This window comes from Heptranchias perlo, unplaced genomic scaffold (genome assembly GCF_035084215.1).
Source record: "Heptranchias perlo isolate sHepPer1 unplaced genomic scaffold, sHepPer1.hap1 HAP1_SCAFFOLD_510, whole genome shotgun sequence".
NCBI lineage: Eukaryota > Metazoa > Chordata > Chondrichthyes > Hexanchiformes > Hexanchidae > Heptranchias > Heptranchias perlo.
The window spans coordinates 719-16,845 of record NW_027139527.1 but is presented as its reverse complement, the minus strand read 5'-3'; the positions used below and the strand labels follow the sequence as shown (position 1 = coordinate 16,845).

Sequence of the window (16,127 nt, the reverse complement as noted above, 5' to 3'; positions counted from 1 at the left end):
GTCCCCCAGTGAGAGTCAGTGTCTGTGGAACTGTACCCCAGTGAGAGTCAGTGTCTGTGGGACTGTCCCCCAGTGAGAGTCAGTGTCTGTGGAACTGTACCCCAGTGAGAGTCAGTGTGTGTGGGACTGTCCCCCAGTGAGAGTCAGTGTGTGTGGGACCCGTACCCCAGTGAGAGTCAGTGTGTGTGGGACTGTCCCCCAGTGAGAGTCAGTGTGTGTGGGACTGTACCCCAGTGAGAGTCAGTGTGTGTGGGACTGTACCCCAGTGAGAGTCAGTGTGTGTGGGACTGTCCCCCAGTGAGAGTCAGTGTCTGTGGAACTGTACCCCAGTGAGAGTCAGTGTCTGTGGGACTGTACCCCAGTGAGAGTCAGTGTGTGTGGGACTGTACCCCAGTGAGAGTCAGTGTCTGTGGGACTGTATCCCAGTGAGAGTCAGTGTCTGTGGGACTGTATCCCAGTGAGAGTCAGTGTCTGTGGGACTGTCCCCCAGTGAGAGTCAGTGTCTGTGGAACTGTACCCCAGTGAGAGTCAGTGTCTGTGGGACTGTCCCCCAGTGAGAGTCAGTGTCTGTGGAACTGTACCCCAGTGAGAGTCAGTGTCTGTGGGACTGCATCCCAGTGAGAGTCAGTGTCTGTGGGACTGTCCCCCAGTGAGAGTCAGTGTCTGTGGAACTGTACCCCAGTGAGAGTCAGTGTCTGTGGGACTGTATCCCAGTGAGAGTCAGTGTCTGTGGGACTGTCCCCCAGTGAGAGTCAGTGTCTGTGGAACTGTACCCCAGTGAGAGTCAGTGTCTGTGGGACTGTCCCCCAGTGAGAGTCAGTGTCTGTGGGACTGTCCCCCAGTGAGAGTCAGTGTCTGTGGGACTGTCCCCCAGTGAGAGTCAGTGTCGGTGGGACTGTCCCCCAGTGAGAGTCAGTGTCTGTGGACTGTCCCCCAGTGAGAGTCAGTGTCTGTGGGACTGTACCCGCGTGAGAGTCAGTGTCTGTGGAACTGTACCCCAGTGAGAGTCAGTGTCTGTGGAACTGTACCCCAGTGAGAGTCAGTGTCTGTGGGACTGTCCACCAGTGAGAGTCAGTGCCTGTGGAACTGTACCCCAGTGAGAGTCAGTGTGTGTGGGACTGAACCCCAGTGAGAGTCAGTGGCTGTGGGACTGTACCCCAGTGAGAGTCAGTGTCTGTGGAACTGTACCCCAGTGAGAGTCAGTGTCTGTGAAACTGTACCCCAGTGAGAGTCAGTGTCTGTGGGACTGTACCCGCGTGAGAGTCAGTGTCTGTGGGACTGTACCCCAGTGAGAGTCAGTGTCTGTGGGACTGTCCCCCAGTGAGAGTCAGTGTCTGTGGGACTGTCCCCCAGTGAGAGTCAGTGTCTGTGGAACTGTCCCCCAGTCAGAGTCAGTGTCTGTGGGACTGTACCCCAGTGAGAGTCAGTGTCTGTGGAACTGTACCCCAGTGAGAGTCAGTGTGTGTGGGACTGTCCCCCCAGTGAGAGTCAGTGTCTGTGGGACTGTACCCCAGTGAGAGTCAGTGTCTGTGGGACTGTACCCCAGTGAGAGTCAGTGTCTGTGGGACTGTACCCCAGTGAGAGTCAGTGTCTGTGGGACTGTACCCCAGTGAGAGTCAGTGTCTGTGGGACTGTACCCCATTGAGAGTCAGTGTCTGTGGGACTGTCCCCCAGTGAGAGTCAGTGTCTGTGGAACTGTCCCCCAGTGAGAGTCAGTGTCTGTGGAACTGTACCACAGTGAGAGTCAGTGTGTGTGGGACTGTCCCCCCAGTGAGAGTCAGTGTCTGTGGGACTGTACCCCAGTGAGAGTCAGTGTCTGTGGAACTGTACCCCAGTGAGAGTCAGTGTGTGGGGAACTGTACCCCAGTGAGAGTCAGTGTCTGTGGGACTGTACCCCCGTGAGAGTCAGTGTCTGTGGGACTGTACCCCAGTGAGAGTCAGTGTCTGTGGAACTGTCCCCCAGTGAGAGTCAGTGTCTGTGGAACTGTACCCCAGTGAGAGTCAGTGTGTGTGGGACTGTCCCCCAGTGAGAGTCAGTGTCTGTGGAACTGTACCCCAGTGAGAGTCAGTGTCTGTGGGACTGCACCCCAGTGAGAGTCAGTGCCTGTGGAACTGTACCCCAGTGAGAGTCAGTGTGTGTGGGACTGTCCCCCAGTGAGAGTCAGTGTCTGTGGAACTGCACCCCAGTGAGAGTCAGTGTGTGTGGAACTGTCCCCCAGTGAGAGTCAGTGTCTGTGGAACTGGACCCCAGTGAGAGTCAGTGTCTGTGGAACTGTCCCCCAGTGAGAGTCAGTGTCTGTGGGACTGTCCCCCAGTGAGAGTCAGTGTCTGTGGGACTGTCCCCCAGTGAGAGTCAGTGTCTGTGGAACTGTACCCCAGTGAGAGTCAGTGTCTGTGGAACTGTACCCCAGTGAGAGTCAGTGTGTGTGGAACTGTACCCCAGTGAGAGTCAGTGTCTGTGGAACTGTCCCCCAGTGAGAGTCAGTGTCTGTGGAACTGTACCCCAGTGAGAGTCAGTGTCTGTGGAACTGTACCCCAGTGAGAGTCAGTGCCTGTGGGACTGTACCCCAGTGAGAGTCAGTGTCCGTGGAACTGTACCCGTGAGAGTCAGTGTGTGTGGGACTGTACCCCAGTGAGAGTCAGTGCCTGTGGGACTGTACCCCAGTGAGAGTCAGTGTCTGTGGGACTGTCCCCCAGTGAGAGTCAGTGTCTGTGGGACTGTACCCCAGTGAGAGTCAGTGTCCGTGGAACTGTCCCACAGTGAGAGTCAGTGTCTGTGGGACTGTACCCCAGTGAGAGTCAGTGTGTGTGGGACTGTACCCCAGTGAGAGTCAGTGTCTGTGAAATTGTACCCCAGTGAGAGTCAGTGTCTGTGGGACTGTACCCGCGTGAGAGTCAGTGTCTGTGGGACTGTACCCGCGTGAGAGTCAGTGTCTGTGGGACTGTCCCCCAGTGAGAGTCAGTGTCTGTGGGACTGTACCCGCGTGAGAGTCAGTGTCTGTGGAACTGTCGCCCAGTGAGAGTCAGTGTGTGTGGAACTGTACCCCAGTGAGAGTCAGTGTCCGTGGAACTGTACCCGTGAGAGTCAGTGTGTGTGGGACTGTACCCCAGTGAGAGTCAGTGTCTGTGGAACTGTACCCCAGTGAGAGTCAGTGTCTGTGGAACTGTACCCCAGTGAGAGTCAGTGTCTGTGGAACTGTACCCCAGTGAGAGTCAGTGTCTGTGGAACTGTACCCCAGTGAGAGTCAGTGTCTGTGGGACTGTCCCCCAGTGCGAGTCAGTGTCTGTGGAACTGTACCCCAGTGAGAGTCAGTGTGTGTGGGACTGTCCCCCAGTGAGAGTCAGTGTCTGTGGAACTGTACCCCAGTGAGAGTCAGTGTCTGTGGGACTGTCCCCCAGTGAGAGTCAGTGTGTGTGGAACTGTACCCCAGTGAGAGTCAGTGTCTGTGGAACTGTACCCCAGTGAGAGTCAGTGTGTGTGGGACTGTACCCCAGTGAGAGTCAGTGTCTGTGGAACTGTACCCCAGTGAGAGTCAGTGTCTGTGGGACTGTCGCCCAGTGAGAGTCAGTGTCTGTGGGACTGTCCCCCAGTGAGAGTCAGTGTCTGTGGAACTGTACCCCAGTGAGAGTCAGTGTCTGTGGGACTGTCCCCCAGTGAGAGTCAGTGTCTGTGGGACTGTACCCCAGTGAGAGTCAGTGTCTGTGGGACTGTCCCCCAGTGAGTGTCAGTGTGTGTGGGACTGTACCCCAGTGAGAGTCAGTGTGTGTGGGACTGTCCCCCAGTGAGAGTCAGTGTCTGTGGGACTGTCCCCCAGTGAGAGTCAGTGTCTGTGGGACTGTCCCCCAGTGAGAGTCAGTGTCTGTGGGACTGTACCCCAGTGAGAGTCAGTGTGTGTGGGACTGTACCCCAGTGAGAGTCAGTGTGTGTGGGACTGTCCCCCAGTGAGAGTCAGTGTCTGTGGAACTGTACCCCAGTGAGAGTCAGTGTCTGTGGGACTGTACCCCAGTGAGAGTCAGTGCCTGTGGAACTGTACCCCAGTGAGAGTCAGTGTGTGTGGGACTGTCCCCCAGTGAGAGTCAGTGTCTGTGGAACTGTACCCCAGTGAGAGTCAGTGTGTGTGGAACTGTCCCCCAGTGAGAGTCAGTGTCTGTGGAACTGGACCCCAGTGAGAGTCAGTGTCTGTGGAACTGTCCCCCAGTGAGAGTCAGTGTCTGTGGGACTGTCCCCCAGTGAGAGTCAGTGTCTGTGGGACTGTCCCCCAGTGAGAGTCAGTGTCTGTGGAACTGTACCCCAGTGAGAGTCAGTGTCTGTGGAACTGTACCCCAGTGAGAGTCAGTGTGTGTGGAACTGTACCCCAGTGAGAGTCAGTGTCTGTGGAACTGTCCCCCAGTGAGAGTCAGTGTCTGTGGAACTGTACCCCAGTGAGAGTCAGTGTCTGTGGAACTGTACCCCAGTGAGAGTCAGTGCCTGTGGGACTGTACCCCAGTGAGAGTCAGTGTCCGTGGAACTGTACCCGTGAGAGTCAGTGTGTGTGGGACTGTACCCCAGTGAGAGTCAGTGCCTGTGGGACTGTACCCCAGTGAGAGTCAGTGTCTGTGGGACTGTCCCCCAGTGAGAGTCAGTGTCTGTGGGACTGTACCCCAGTGAGAGTCAGTGTCCGTGGAACTGTCCCACAGTGAGAGTCAGTGTCTGTGGGACTGTACCCCAGTGAGAGTCAGTGTGTGTGGGACTGTACCCCAGTGAGAGTCAGTGTCTGTGAAACTGTACCCCAGTGAGAGTCAGTGTGTGTGGGACTGTACCCCAGTGAGAGTCAGTGTCTGTGAAACTGTACCCCAGTGAGAGTCAGTGTCTGTGGGACTGTACCCGCGTGAGAGTCAGTGTCTGTGGGACTGTACCCGCGTGAGAGTCAGTGTCTGTGGGACTGTCCCCCAGTGAGAGTCAGTGCCTGTGGGACTGTACCCCAGTGAGAGTCAGTGTCTGTGGGACTGTACCCGCGTGAGAGTCAGTGTCTGTGGAACTGTCGCCCAGTGAGAGTCAGTGTGTGTGGAACTGTACCCCAGTGAGAGTCAGTGTCTGTGGGACTGTACCCCAGTGAGAGTCAGTGTCTGTGGGACTGTACCCCAGTGAGAGTCAGTGTCTGTGGGACTGTACCCGCGTGAGAGTCAGTGTCTGTGGAACTGTCGCCCAGTGAGAGTCAGTGTGTGTGGAACTGTACCCCAGTGAGAGTCAGTGTCCGTGGAACTGTACCCGTGAGAGTCAGTGTGTGTGGGACTGTACCCCAGTGAGAGTCAGTGTCTGTGGAACTGTACCCCAGTGAGAGTCAGTGTGTGTGGAACTGTACCCCAGTGAGAGTCAGTGTCCGTGGAACTGTACCCGTGAGAGTCAGTGTGTGTGGGACTGTCCCCCAGTGAGAGTCAGTGTCTGTGGAACTGTACCCCAGTGAGAGTCAGTGTCTGTGGAACTGTACCCCAGTGAGAGTCAGTGTCTGTGGAACTGTACCCCAGTGAGAGTCAGTGTCTGTGGAACTGTACCCCAGTGAGAGTCAGTGTCTGTGGGACTGTCCCCCAGTGCGAGTCAGTGTCTGTGGAACTGTACCCGAGTGAGAGTCAGTGTGTGTGGGACTGTCCCCCAGTGAGAGTCAGTGTCTGTGGAACTGTACCCCAGTGAGAGTCAGTGTCTGTGGGACTGTCCCCCAGTGAGAGTCAGTATCTGTGGGACTGTCCCCCAGTGAGAGTCAGTGTCTGTGGACTGTCCCCCGGTGATACCAGGTACACATCAATGAACTTTTTCCTCTTCCTCATAGTTTTAACCAGTCAAACAAATAAGTTGCTGTAAACATTGTCCTCACAGGGTGACAACCTGCCCCTATCGGGATCTGGACCTTCAGCTTCGATTGATGTCAGTCCAGCGGTGGAGATGCTGGCCCCATGGTACGCTCCCCTAGATATAAACCACACATGGTATAGTCAGCGAGAGAGGGTCAATCATTGCCACAACCTGTACACTGAGGTTCCAGTCTCTGGCACACTGGAACAGGAGGAGGCCATTCAGCCCCTCGAGCCCGTTACACTGGAACAGGAGGAGGCCATTCAGCCCCTCGATCCGCTATACAGGAACAGAAGGAGGCCATTCAGCCCTCGATCCCGCTATACAGGAACAGAAGGAGGCCATTCAGCCCCTCGATCCCGCTACACAGGAACAGAAGGAGTCCATTCAGCCCCTCGATCCCGCTATACAGGACAGAGGAGGCCATTCAGCCCCTCGATCCCACTACACAGGAACAGAAGGAGGCCATTCAGCCCCTCGATCCGCTACACAGGAACAGGAGGAGGCCATTCAACCCCTCGATCCCGCTATACAGGAAACAGAAGGAGGCCATTCAGCCCCTCGATCCCGCTACACAGGAACAGAAGGAGGCCATTCAGCCCCTCGATCCCGCTACACAGGAACAGAAGGAGGCCATTCAGCCCCTCGATCCCGCTACACAGGAACAGGAGGAGGCCATTCAGCCCCTCGATCCGCTACACAGGAACAGGAGGAGGCCATTCAGCCCCTCGATCCCGCTACACAGGAACAGGAGGAGGCCATTCATCCTCCCGAGCCTGCCACTTGTGTGAAGAAGTGTTTCCTGACATCACCCCTGAATGGCCCAGCTCTAATTTTAAGGTCATTCCCCCTTGTTCTGGACTCCCCCCACCAGAGGAAATAGTTTCTCTCTATCGACCCTATCAAATCTGTTTTTCATTTTGAACACCTCAATTAGAAAGAATTGGGATAATTACTTGAAGGTGGAAAAGGAGCAGGGGAGTGGGATTTACTGGACTCTGTCAAAGAGCCGGCACAGGCACGATGGGCTGAACGGCCTCCTCCTGCACTGTATAAAACAAAATTACCCCTCAACCTTCCAAACACGAGGGAATACGAGTCAGGTCAACGTCAATAGGAGAGCAGGGCAAAGTTCTGCAGCACCGCCTCCCCCTCCCCCGCCAGAGTCCCCCTCCCCCGCCCAGAGTCCCCCTCCCCCCACCCAGAGTCCCCCTCCCCGCCCAGAGTCCCCCCTCCCCAAGTCCCCCCTCCCCCGCCCAGAGTCCCCCCTCCCCCCGCCCAGAGTCCCCCTCCCCAAGTCCCCCCTCCCCCGCCCAGAGTCCCCCCTCCCCCCGCCCAGAGTCCCCCCTCCCCAAGTCCCCCCTCCCCCGCCCCAGAGTCACCCCTCCCCCGCCCAGAGTCCCCCTCCCCCCACCCAGAGTCCCCCCTCCCCAAGTCCCCCCTCCCCCGCCCAGAGTCCCCCCCTCCCCCCGCCCAGAATTCCCCCCTCCCCAAGTCCCCCCTCCCCCGCCCAGAGTCACCCCTCCCCCGCCCAGAGTCCCCCCTCCCCCCGCCCAGAATTCCCCCCTCCCCAAGTCCCCCCCTCCCCCCTGCAGAGGCCTCCTCCCCCACCCAGAATTCCCCCCCCCCGCCCAGAGTCCCCCCTCCCCCCCCCGCTTAGAATCCCCCCTCCCCAGTATCCCCCCTTCCATCCCAAGAGCCCCTCACCCTCGAGTCCCCCCACCGCCCCAGCCACTCCTCCCCCACTCCTCCAGCTCACATCCTCTTTGCAATGTTGGGGTGAAGTGCGAGGTCACCTGAGGGTGATGAGGTCAAAGTTGCGCGTGTGAACCCGAGCGAGGAGCATCGCAAGGTCATTGGCCTCAGAACCGCTGTTCGCCAGGAAGACCATCTGAAAAAAACAGAAAACAGGCCGATTAATAACACCCCCAGGGCAGGGCCCCCCACCCCCAGGGGCAGGGCTCCCCACCCGCAGGGGCAGGACTCCCCACCCCCAGGGGCAGGGCTCCCCACCCACTGGGCAGGGCCCCCCACCCCCAGGGGCAGGGCCCCCCACCCCCAGGGGCAGGGCTCCCCACCCGCAGGGCAGGACTCCCCACCCCCAGGGCAGGGCTCCCCACCCACTGGGGCAGGGCCCCCACCCCAGGGCAGGGCCCCCACCCCCAGGGCAGGGCTCCCCACCCGCAGGGCAGTGCCCCCACCCACTGGGGCAGGGCCCCCCAACTCCAGGGGCAGGGCCCCCCACCCACTGGGGCAGGGCCCCCCACCCCCAGGGGCAGGGCTCCCCACCCCCAGGGGCAGGGCCCCCCACCCCCAGGGGATGGGAGGGGCCTGAGAGGAGGCCAATGATGTTGAGCGGCCAAAGGCTGTCACAGCGCCACCAGGGGTTTTGGGCTGTCACTGCACCGTGACAGCGAAGTGTTTACATTGGAAAGTGTGTGTCATCGAAAAATCAGCTTTTAAATATGACATTATTTTCAAGGTCATGACCCCGACTGGGCCCTAATGTAAATCTGGTTCATGATGTGCCTTCTCACCAATCAGAGATTACAGAGTTTCAGAAAGTTCTGGGGGAGGGGGTTGTGGGCAGGAGGTAAAAACGGGAATAAAACGGGGAGAGGGGGGAAGGAATGGGATCGTCACAGCTCTGAATACCGAGGGTGGAGAGGAGGGAGTAAAGGTCAGGCCCAAGGAGTCACACAGGGGTGGGGGGGGGTCGACAGGGGAGGGAGGGTTCGATGGGGGGATGGGGTGTTCGACGGGGGGAGGGGGAAAGGGGGGATGGGGGGGGTCGATGGGGGGGAGTGGGGGTCGACGGGGAGGGTCGACAGGGGGAGGGAGTTCGACAGGGGGATGGGGCGTCGACGGGGGGGGTCGACGGGGGGGAGTGGGGGTCGACGGGGGAGTGGGGTCGACGGGGGAGCGGGGGTCGACGGGGGGAGCGGGGTCGACGGGGGGAGCGGGGGTTGACGGGGAGGGGGAATTCAACAGGGGGAGTGGGGGTCGACAGGGAGGGGGATTTCAACAGGGGAGTGGGGGTCGATGGGGGGAGCGGGGGTCGACGGGGGGAGGGGGATGTCGACGGGGGGAGCGGGGGTCGACGGGGGAGTGGGGTCGACAGGGGTCGACGGGGGGAGCGGGGGTCGAAGGGGGAGCGGGGGTCGAAGGGGGGAGCGGGGGTCGAAGGGGGGAGCGGGGGTCGACGGGGGGAGTGGGGGGTCGACGGGGGGAGTGGGGGTCGACGGGGGGAGAGAGGATCCCTCCAATCAGCCCCGTGTGAAGTTCGGACGTGTCGATTGGAGCCTGGTGATCTGGCCCATACCCTCAGTGGCTCTGGGAACATTGTGCTGAGCCTCTCCATGTACTCGTTGATTCGGGGGTGCATGTAAATGTTGGTCGTGTGCAGAGACGTCCCAGTTGGTCTCGAGCAACTTCCGTCACCTTCCTGTAAACAAGAGAACAAACATGTCAGAGTGAGGTATGGGGGAGGGGGTCGAGAGGGGGGAGGGGGTCGAGGGGGGGGAGGGGGTCGAGGGGGGGGAGGGGGTCGAGGGGGGGGAGGGGTTCGAGAGGGGGGGAGGGGGTCGAGAGGGGGGAGGGGTCGAGGGGGGGTCGAGAGGGGGGGAGGGGGTCGAGAGAGGGGAGGGGGGTCGAGAGGGGGAGGGGGTCGAGAGGGGGGGAGGGGTTCGAGAGGGGGGAGGGGTTCGAGAGGGGGGGAGGGGTTCGAGGAGGGGGGAGGGGTTCGAGAGGGGGAGGGGGTCGAGAGGGGGGGAGGGGTTCGAGAGGGGGAGGGGTTCGAGAGGGGGGAGGGGTTCGAGAGGGGGGGAGGGGTTCGAGAGGGGGGGAGGGGGTCGAGAGGGGGGGAGGGGGTCGAGAGGGGGGAGGGGGTCGAGAGGGGGAGGGGGTCGAGAGGGGGGAGGGGGTCGAGAGGGGGGGAGGGGGGTCGAGAGGGGGAGGGGGTTGAGTGGGAGGGAGGGGGTCGAGAGGGGGAGGGTGTCAACTGGGGAGGGGTGTCGATGGTGGAGGGGGGGTCGAGCGAGAGCGGGAGGCAATAAAGAGCGGGAGTGGAGCGAGGGGGAGTGAGGGTGGATGGGGAGTGGAGGGGGAATTGGAGGGGGAATGGAGGAGGAGTGGAGTGAGGCTGGAGTGAGGGTGGAATGAGAGTGGAGTGAGAGTGGAGCGAGGGGGGACTGAGGGGGAGTGAGAGTGGACTTAGGGCGGAGTGAGGGGGAGTGAGGGTGGAGTGAGGGGGAGTGAGGGTGGAGCGAGGGGTGAGTGAGGGTGGAACGAGTGGGGAGTGAGGAGGGAGTGAGGGTGGAGTGAGGGAGAGTGAGGGGAGTGAGGGCGTGTGAGGGTGGAGGGGGAGTAGAGGGGGTGTGGAGTGAGGGGAGGAGGTGAGAGTGGAGTGAGAGTGGAGTGAGGCTGGAGTGAGGGTGGAGGGGGAGTGGAGTGAGGGGGAGTGAGGGTGGAGGGGGACTGGAGTGAGGGTGGAGGGGGAGTGGAGGCCGTGTGGGAGTGAAGGGGAGTGAGGGGGAGACCGTGCTGTAGTGCAGTGAGGGACGAGAGAGGGGGAGTGGAGTGAGGGGGGAGAGAGGGGGAGTGAGGGGGGAGACCGTGCAGGAGTGAGGGGGAGTGAGGGGGAGACCGTGCAGGAGTGAGGGGGAGTGAGGGGGAGACCCTGCGGGAGTGGAGTGAGGGGGGAGTGAGGTGAGAGGGGGGGGGGGTAGAGAGGGGGAGTCAGAGGGAGTGAGGAGGGAAGCCATACGGGAGTGGAGGGGGAGTGGAGTGAGAGTGGAGTGAGGGGGTGGCCATGCGTTGAGTGGAGGGGAAGTGCAGGGCGAGTGGAGTGATAGTGGGAGGCCATGCGGGAGTAGAGTGACGGGGAGCAGAGGGGGAGTGGAGTGAGGGGGGTGAGTGGGGAGGCCATGCGGGAGTGGAGGGGGAGTGGAGTGAGGGGGAGTGAGGAGGGGGTGAGGAGGAGTGAGGGGGAGGCCATGCTGGAGTGAAGGGGAGTGGAGTGAGGGGGAGTGAGGGGGAGTGAGGAGGAAGGCCATGCGGGAGTGAAGGGGGAGTGGAGTGAGAGTGGAGTGAGGGGAGGCATGTGCGGGAGTGGAATGAAGGGGGAGTGAGGGACGGGTGAGGGTGGAGACCGTGTGGGAGTGGAGTGAGGGGGGAGTGAGGGGGGGGTGGGGTGGAGACCGTGCGGGAGGGGAGGGGGAGTGGAGTGAGGGGGGAGTGAGGGAGGAGTGAGGGGGAGTGGAGTGAGAGGGAGACCGTGTGGAAATGGAGTGAGGGGGAAGTGAGGGTGGAGGCCATGTGGGAGTGAGGGGGGGAGTGACGGGGCAGACTGTGCGGGAGTGGAGTGAGGGGGGAGAGAGGGGCGAGTGAGAGGGAGGCCATGCGGGAGTGGAGTGAGGGGGGAGTGAGGGTGGAGAGAGGAGGGAGTGAGGGGGAGGCTGTGCGGGAGTTGAGTGAGAGTGGGAGTGAGGGGGAGGAGACCGTGTGGGAGTGAGGGGGGAGTGAGGAGGGAGTGAGGGGGAGTAAGGGGGGAGAGAGGGGGAAGCCGTGCGGGGGTGACGTGAGGGGGAAGTGAGGGTGGAGACCGGGAGTGGAGTGAGGGGGGAGTAAGAGGGGAGTGAGAGGAGAGTGAGGGGGAGTGGAGTGAGTGGGGAGTGAGGGGAATTGGAGTGAGTGTGGAGTGAGGGGGAGGCCGTGTGGGAGTGGAGTGAGACGGGAGTGAGGGAGTAGTGAGGCAGGAGGTTGTGCCGGAGTAGAGTGAGGGAGGAGTGGAATGAGTGGGGAGTGAGGGGGAGTGGAGTGAGGGATGAGTGAGGGGAGAGGGGAGGGGAGGACGGGGGTGAGGTGGAGGGGAGGGTGTTGTTGGGGAGGGGGGATGGGGGTTTGGGGGGAGGGGTGAGGGGGAGGGAGAGGGTTAGTGTGGGGGTGAGGTTTTGGGGTGGGGTTTAGGGGGTTTTTAGGGGGGGTTTGTGTGGAGAGTTTGGGGTGTGAGGGGATTTTAGGGGGAGAGGGTGGTTTGGGAGGGTGAGGGAGGGTTTGGGAGAGGGGTTTGGGGGGTGAGGGGGGGTTTGGGAGGGGGGTTTGGGGGAGGAGTTTGGGGGGAGTTTGGGGGGGAGGGGGGTTTGGGGGAGGGGGGTTTGGGGGAGGGGGGTTTGTGGGGGTGAGGGGGGGTTTTGGAGGGGGATTTGTGGGGGTTTGGGAGGGGGGTTCGGGGAGGGGGGTTTGGGGCGGTGAGGGGGTTTTGGGGGGTGAGGGGGAGTTTGGGGGGGTGAGGGGAGGTTTGGGGGGGGTTAAGGGGGGTGAGGGGGGTTTTGGGAGGGTGAGGGGGGTTTGGGGGGAGGGGAATTTGGGGGGGTGAGGGGGTTTGGGGGAGGGGTTTGGGGGGGCGAGGGGCAGTTTGGGAGGGGGGTTTGTGGGGGTGAGGGGGGGGTTTGGGGGAGGGGGGTGGGGGGTGAGGGGGAGTTGGGGGGTGAGGGGGAGTTTGGGGGGTTGAGGGGGGTTTGGGGAGAGGTTTGAGGGGTGAGGGGGGGTTTGCAGGAGGGGGTTTGGGGGGGGTTTGGGGGAGGGTGAGGGGGTTTAGAGGGTTTGAGGTGGCTTGGGGGTGAGGGGGGTTTGGAGGAGGGTGAGGGGGGGTTTGGGGGAGGTGAGGGGGGTTAGGGGGGTTTGGGGGAGGGGTTTGGGGGAGGGTGAGGGGGTTTGGGGGGTTTGGGGGAGGGTGAGGGGGGTTTAGGGGTTTTGGGGGGTTTGGGGGAGGGGTTTGGGGGAGGGTGAGGGGGGGTTTAGGGGAGGGGTTTAGAGGGGGTTTGGGGGGGTTGGGGGAGGGTGATGGGGGTTTGGGGGGGTCTGGGGGTGAGGGGGTTTGGGGGCGGGTTGGTTTGGGGGGGTTTAGGGGGTTTGGGGTGGGGGTGAGGGGGGTTTGGTGGGGTTTGGGGGTGGGTGAGGGGCGGTTTGGGGGGGTTGGGGGAGTGGGGGGGTTGGGGGGTTTGGGGAGGGTGAGGGGGTTTGTGGGGGTTTGGGGGGTGGGGGGGCTTGGGGGTGAGAGGGGGTTTGGGGGGTGTGGGGGGTGGGGGGAGTTTGGGGGGGTTGGGGGAGTTTGGGGGGTTTTGGGGGGGAGTTTGAGGGGGGTTTGGGGGGGGTTTCTGGGGGTTTGGGGGGCGGAGGGAGGGGGATTGGGGGGGGGTTGGGGGATGTTCGGGGCTGTTTGGGGGGTGGTTTGGTGTGGGGTTTGTGGGGGATTTGGGGGGGCGGAGGGAGGGGGTTTTCAGGGTGGCTTGGGGGATGAGGGGGGAGGGTTTGGGGGGGGGCGAGGGGGAGGGTTGGGGGGGTGATGGGGGAGGGGGATTTGGGGGCGGAGGGAGGGGGTTTTCGGGGGGTTGGAGGGGTTTGGGGGGGTGAGGGGGAGGGTTTGGGGGGGTTTGGGGAAGGGTTTGGGGGGGTGATGGGGGGAGGGGGGTTGGGGATGGAGGGAGGGGGTTTTGGGGGGGGTTTGAGGGGGGGTTTTGGGGACGGAGGGAGGGGTGTTTTGGGGGTGTTTGTGGGGGGAGGGTTTGGGGGGGGTTTGGGGGGGGAGTTTGGGGGGTGAGGGGGGAGGGTTTGGGGGGTTTAGGGGGGTGATGGGGAGAGGGGGGCTTGGGGGGGGCGGAGGGAGGTGGTTTTGGGGGGGTTTAGGGAGGGGGTTTTGGGGGCTTTTGGGGGTGTTTGTGGGGGGTTTGGGGGGGTTTGGGGGTGGAGGGAAGGGGGTTTTGGGGGGTGAGGGGTGAGGTTGGGGGGGTTTTGAGGGGGTTATGTGGGAGGGGGGTTTGGGGGGCGGAGGGAGGGGGTTTGCGGGGGTTTGGAGGGGTGAGGGGGAGGTTTGGGGGGGTGAGGGGGTTATGGGGGGAGGGGGGTTTGGGGGGCGGAGGGAGGGGTTTTGGGGGAGGTGGTTGGGGGGGGTTTGTGGGGGGTTTGGGGGGTTTGGGGGAGGGTTTGGGGGGTTTGTGGGGGGTTTGAGGTGGGGTGAGGGGGGTTTGGGGGGAGGGGTTTTGGGGGGGTGTGGAGGGAGGGTGAGGGGGGGGTGAGGGGGGGGGGTTGTGGGGGGGAGGGTGAGGGGGGGTTTGAGGGTGGGGGTTTGAGGGGGGGGTTTGGGGGGTTTGGGGGGGGTGAGGGGGGTGAGGGGGGGTTTGAGGGGGGTTTGTGTGGGTGAGGGTGAGGGGGGTTTGTTGGGGGTGGGGGGTTTTAGGGGGGTTGGGGGGGGTTTGAGGGGGTGAGGGGGGTTGGGAGGTGGTGAGGGGGGGGGTTTGAGGGAGGGGTTTGGGGGGGGGGTTTGAGGGGGGGGGTTTGGAGGGGTGAGGGGGGGTTTGGGGCGGGGTTTTGGGGGGGTTGGGGGGGGGTTTTGAGGGGGGGTTGGGGGGTTTGGGGGGGGTTTTGGGGGGGTTGGGGGGGTTTGAGGGGGGGTTTGGGGGGGGTTTTGGGGGGGTTGGGGGGTTTGGGGGGGGTGGGGGGGGGTGTGGGGGGGGTGGGGGGTTTGGGGGGGGTTTTGGGGGGGGGTTTGGGGGGGTTGGGGGGGGTTGTGGGGTGGGAGGGTGAGGGGGGTTTTGGGGGGGGTTTTGGGGGGGGGTTTTGGGGGGGGTTTTGGGGGGGGTTGTGGGGGGAGGGTGGGGGGTTTTGGGGGGGGGGTTAGGGGGGGGTTTTGGGGGGGGTTTTGGGGGGGGGTTTTGGGGGGGGTATTGGGGGGGGGGGGTTTTGGGGGGGTTTTGGGGGGAGGGTTTTGGGGGGGGTTTGGGGGGGTTTTGGGGGGGTTTTGGGGGGAGGGTTTTGGGGGGGGTTTTGGGGGGGTTTTGGGGGGGTTTTGGGGGGGGTTTTGGGGGGGGTTATGGGGGAGGGTTTTGGGGGGGGTTTGGGGAACCCAGGGTTTTTTACCTTTTGGAGTTGACTCACCGGCAGAATTGAAAGAGTGAGGTCACAGGACAGCTGGTGGGTGATTGGTCGGTGAGTATTGCTCTCTCTCTATATTAGGCCAAGGTTTAACTAAGAGCTTAAATCAATAACTTAACTAAAATTAATTAGTTAATAAAACTAAGAATAGCGAGAGATTAAAAACTCTGTAAAGTATATAAATAAATTCTGGTTGGTCAAACTCTGTCAGGACAGGTGATGTGTAGCGACTGCAGAATGTAGGAGCTCCTGGACCCAGTGTGATCCGGGCCAAACACGTCTGCAGTAAGTGTCTGCAGCTTGAGGAGCTTCGGCTCGGAGTCATTGAGCTGGAGGTCGAGCTGCAGACACTGCGACACATCAGGGAGGGGGAAAATACCTGGACACTCGGTTCCAGGAGGCAGTCACACCCATTAGGATGGGGTGGTCTGAATTGGTCAGTGGTCAGGGACAGGAGGGTGTGACTGTGAGCGAGGCAGGTAAGGGGATCGAGAAGGTAGAAGTGGAGGAGCCTCAGCCTTTGCAATTGCAGCTGTATTGTCGAAAGTGGGGGCTGCAGGGTGGACGAGCAAACTGACTGTGGCCCATGGTACAGGAAGCCATTCAAGTGGGGGGAGTTGTGGAATGTAGTGGGAGTAGGGGACAGTATAGTCAGGGGGATAGACACAGCTCTCTACAGCCGAGAACGAGAGTCCAGAAGGCTGTGTTGCCTGCCCGGGGCCAGGGTTCTGGATATCTGCTGTGGGCTGGAGAGGAACTTGCAGTGGGAGGGGGAGGATCCAGTTGTCATGGTCCACGTAGGTACCAACGACACAGGTAGACGAGGGAAGAGGTTCTGCTTAGGGAGTATGAGCAGCTAGGGGCGAAATTAAAAGCAGAACCTCAAAGGTAATAATCTCTGGATTATTACCTGAGCCACCAGCAGATTGGCATGGGGTAAATAAGATTAGAGAGTTAAATTCGTGGCTCAAAGATTGATGTGGGAGAAATGGGTTTTGATTCATGGGACACTGGCACCAGTACTGGGAGAGTGGGAGCTGTACCGTTGGGAGGGGTTTCATCTGAACCATGCTGGGGCCAGTGTTCTGGCGAATCGTATAACTAAGGAGGTAGAGAGAGCTTTAAACTAAATAATAGGGGGTGAGGGATCAAGTAAAGGGAGATGTGATAAATTAAAAAAAGAAGACAAGGCAAGAGAGCAAGGTAGCAATGAGGGAAATGATAATCAGAGGGTGGCAGGAAGGGACAGAGCATGAAAACTTAAGAGTGTGCCAGCAGATAAGGCGAGAGGTTGCAAAAATAGTAATGTCAGCACAAAAGGCTTTGTATCTGAATGCGGCATAGCATTCGGAACAAAATGGATGAATTG

The 16,127-nt window shown here is 61.3% G+C and overlaps 1 protein-coding gene across 1 annotated transcript in view; it reads right to left on the bottom strand.

Annotated features, from left to right (window-relative positions):
- agxt2 (alanine--glyoxylate aminotransferase 2) overlaps positions 1-9,272 on the bottom strand; it is a gene marked incomplete at its 5' end in the record, with an annotated part of 71,316 nt that extends 62,044 nt beyond the window's left edge. Inside the window, 5 exon segments of the mRNA XM_067979800.1 lie at positions 5,850-5,895; positions 5,897-5,941; positions 7,624-7,718; positions 9,150-9,232; positions 9,235-9,272. Coding sequence (XP_067835901.1) covers positions 5,850-5,895; positions 5,897-5,941; positions 7,624-7,718; positions 9,150-9,232; positions 9,235-9,272 — 307 coding nt within the window.
- Positions 9,273-16,127: the final 6,855 nt, after the last annotated feature.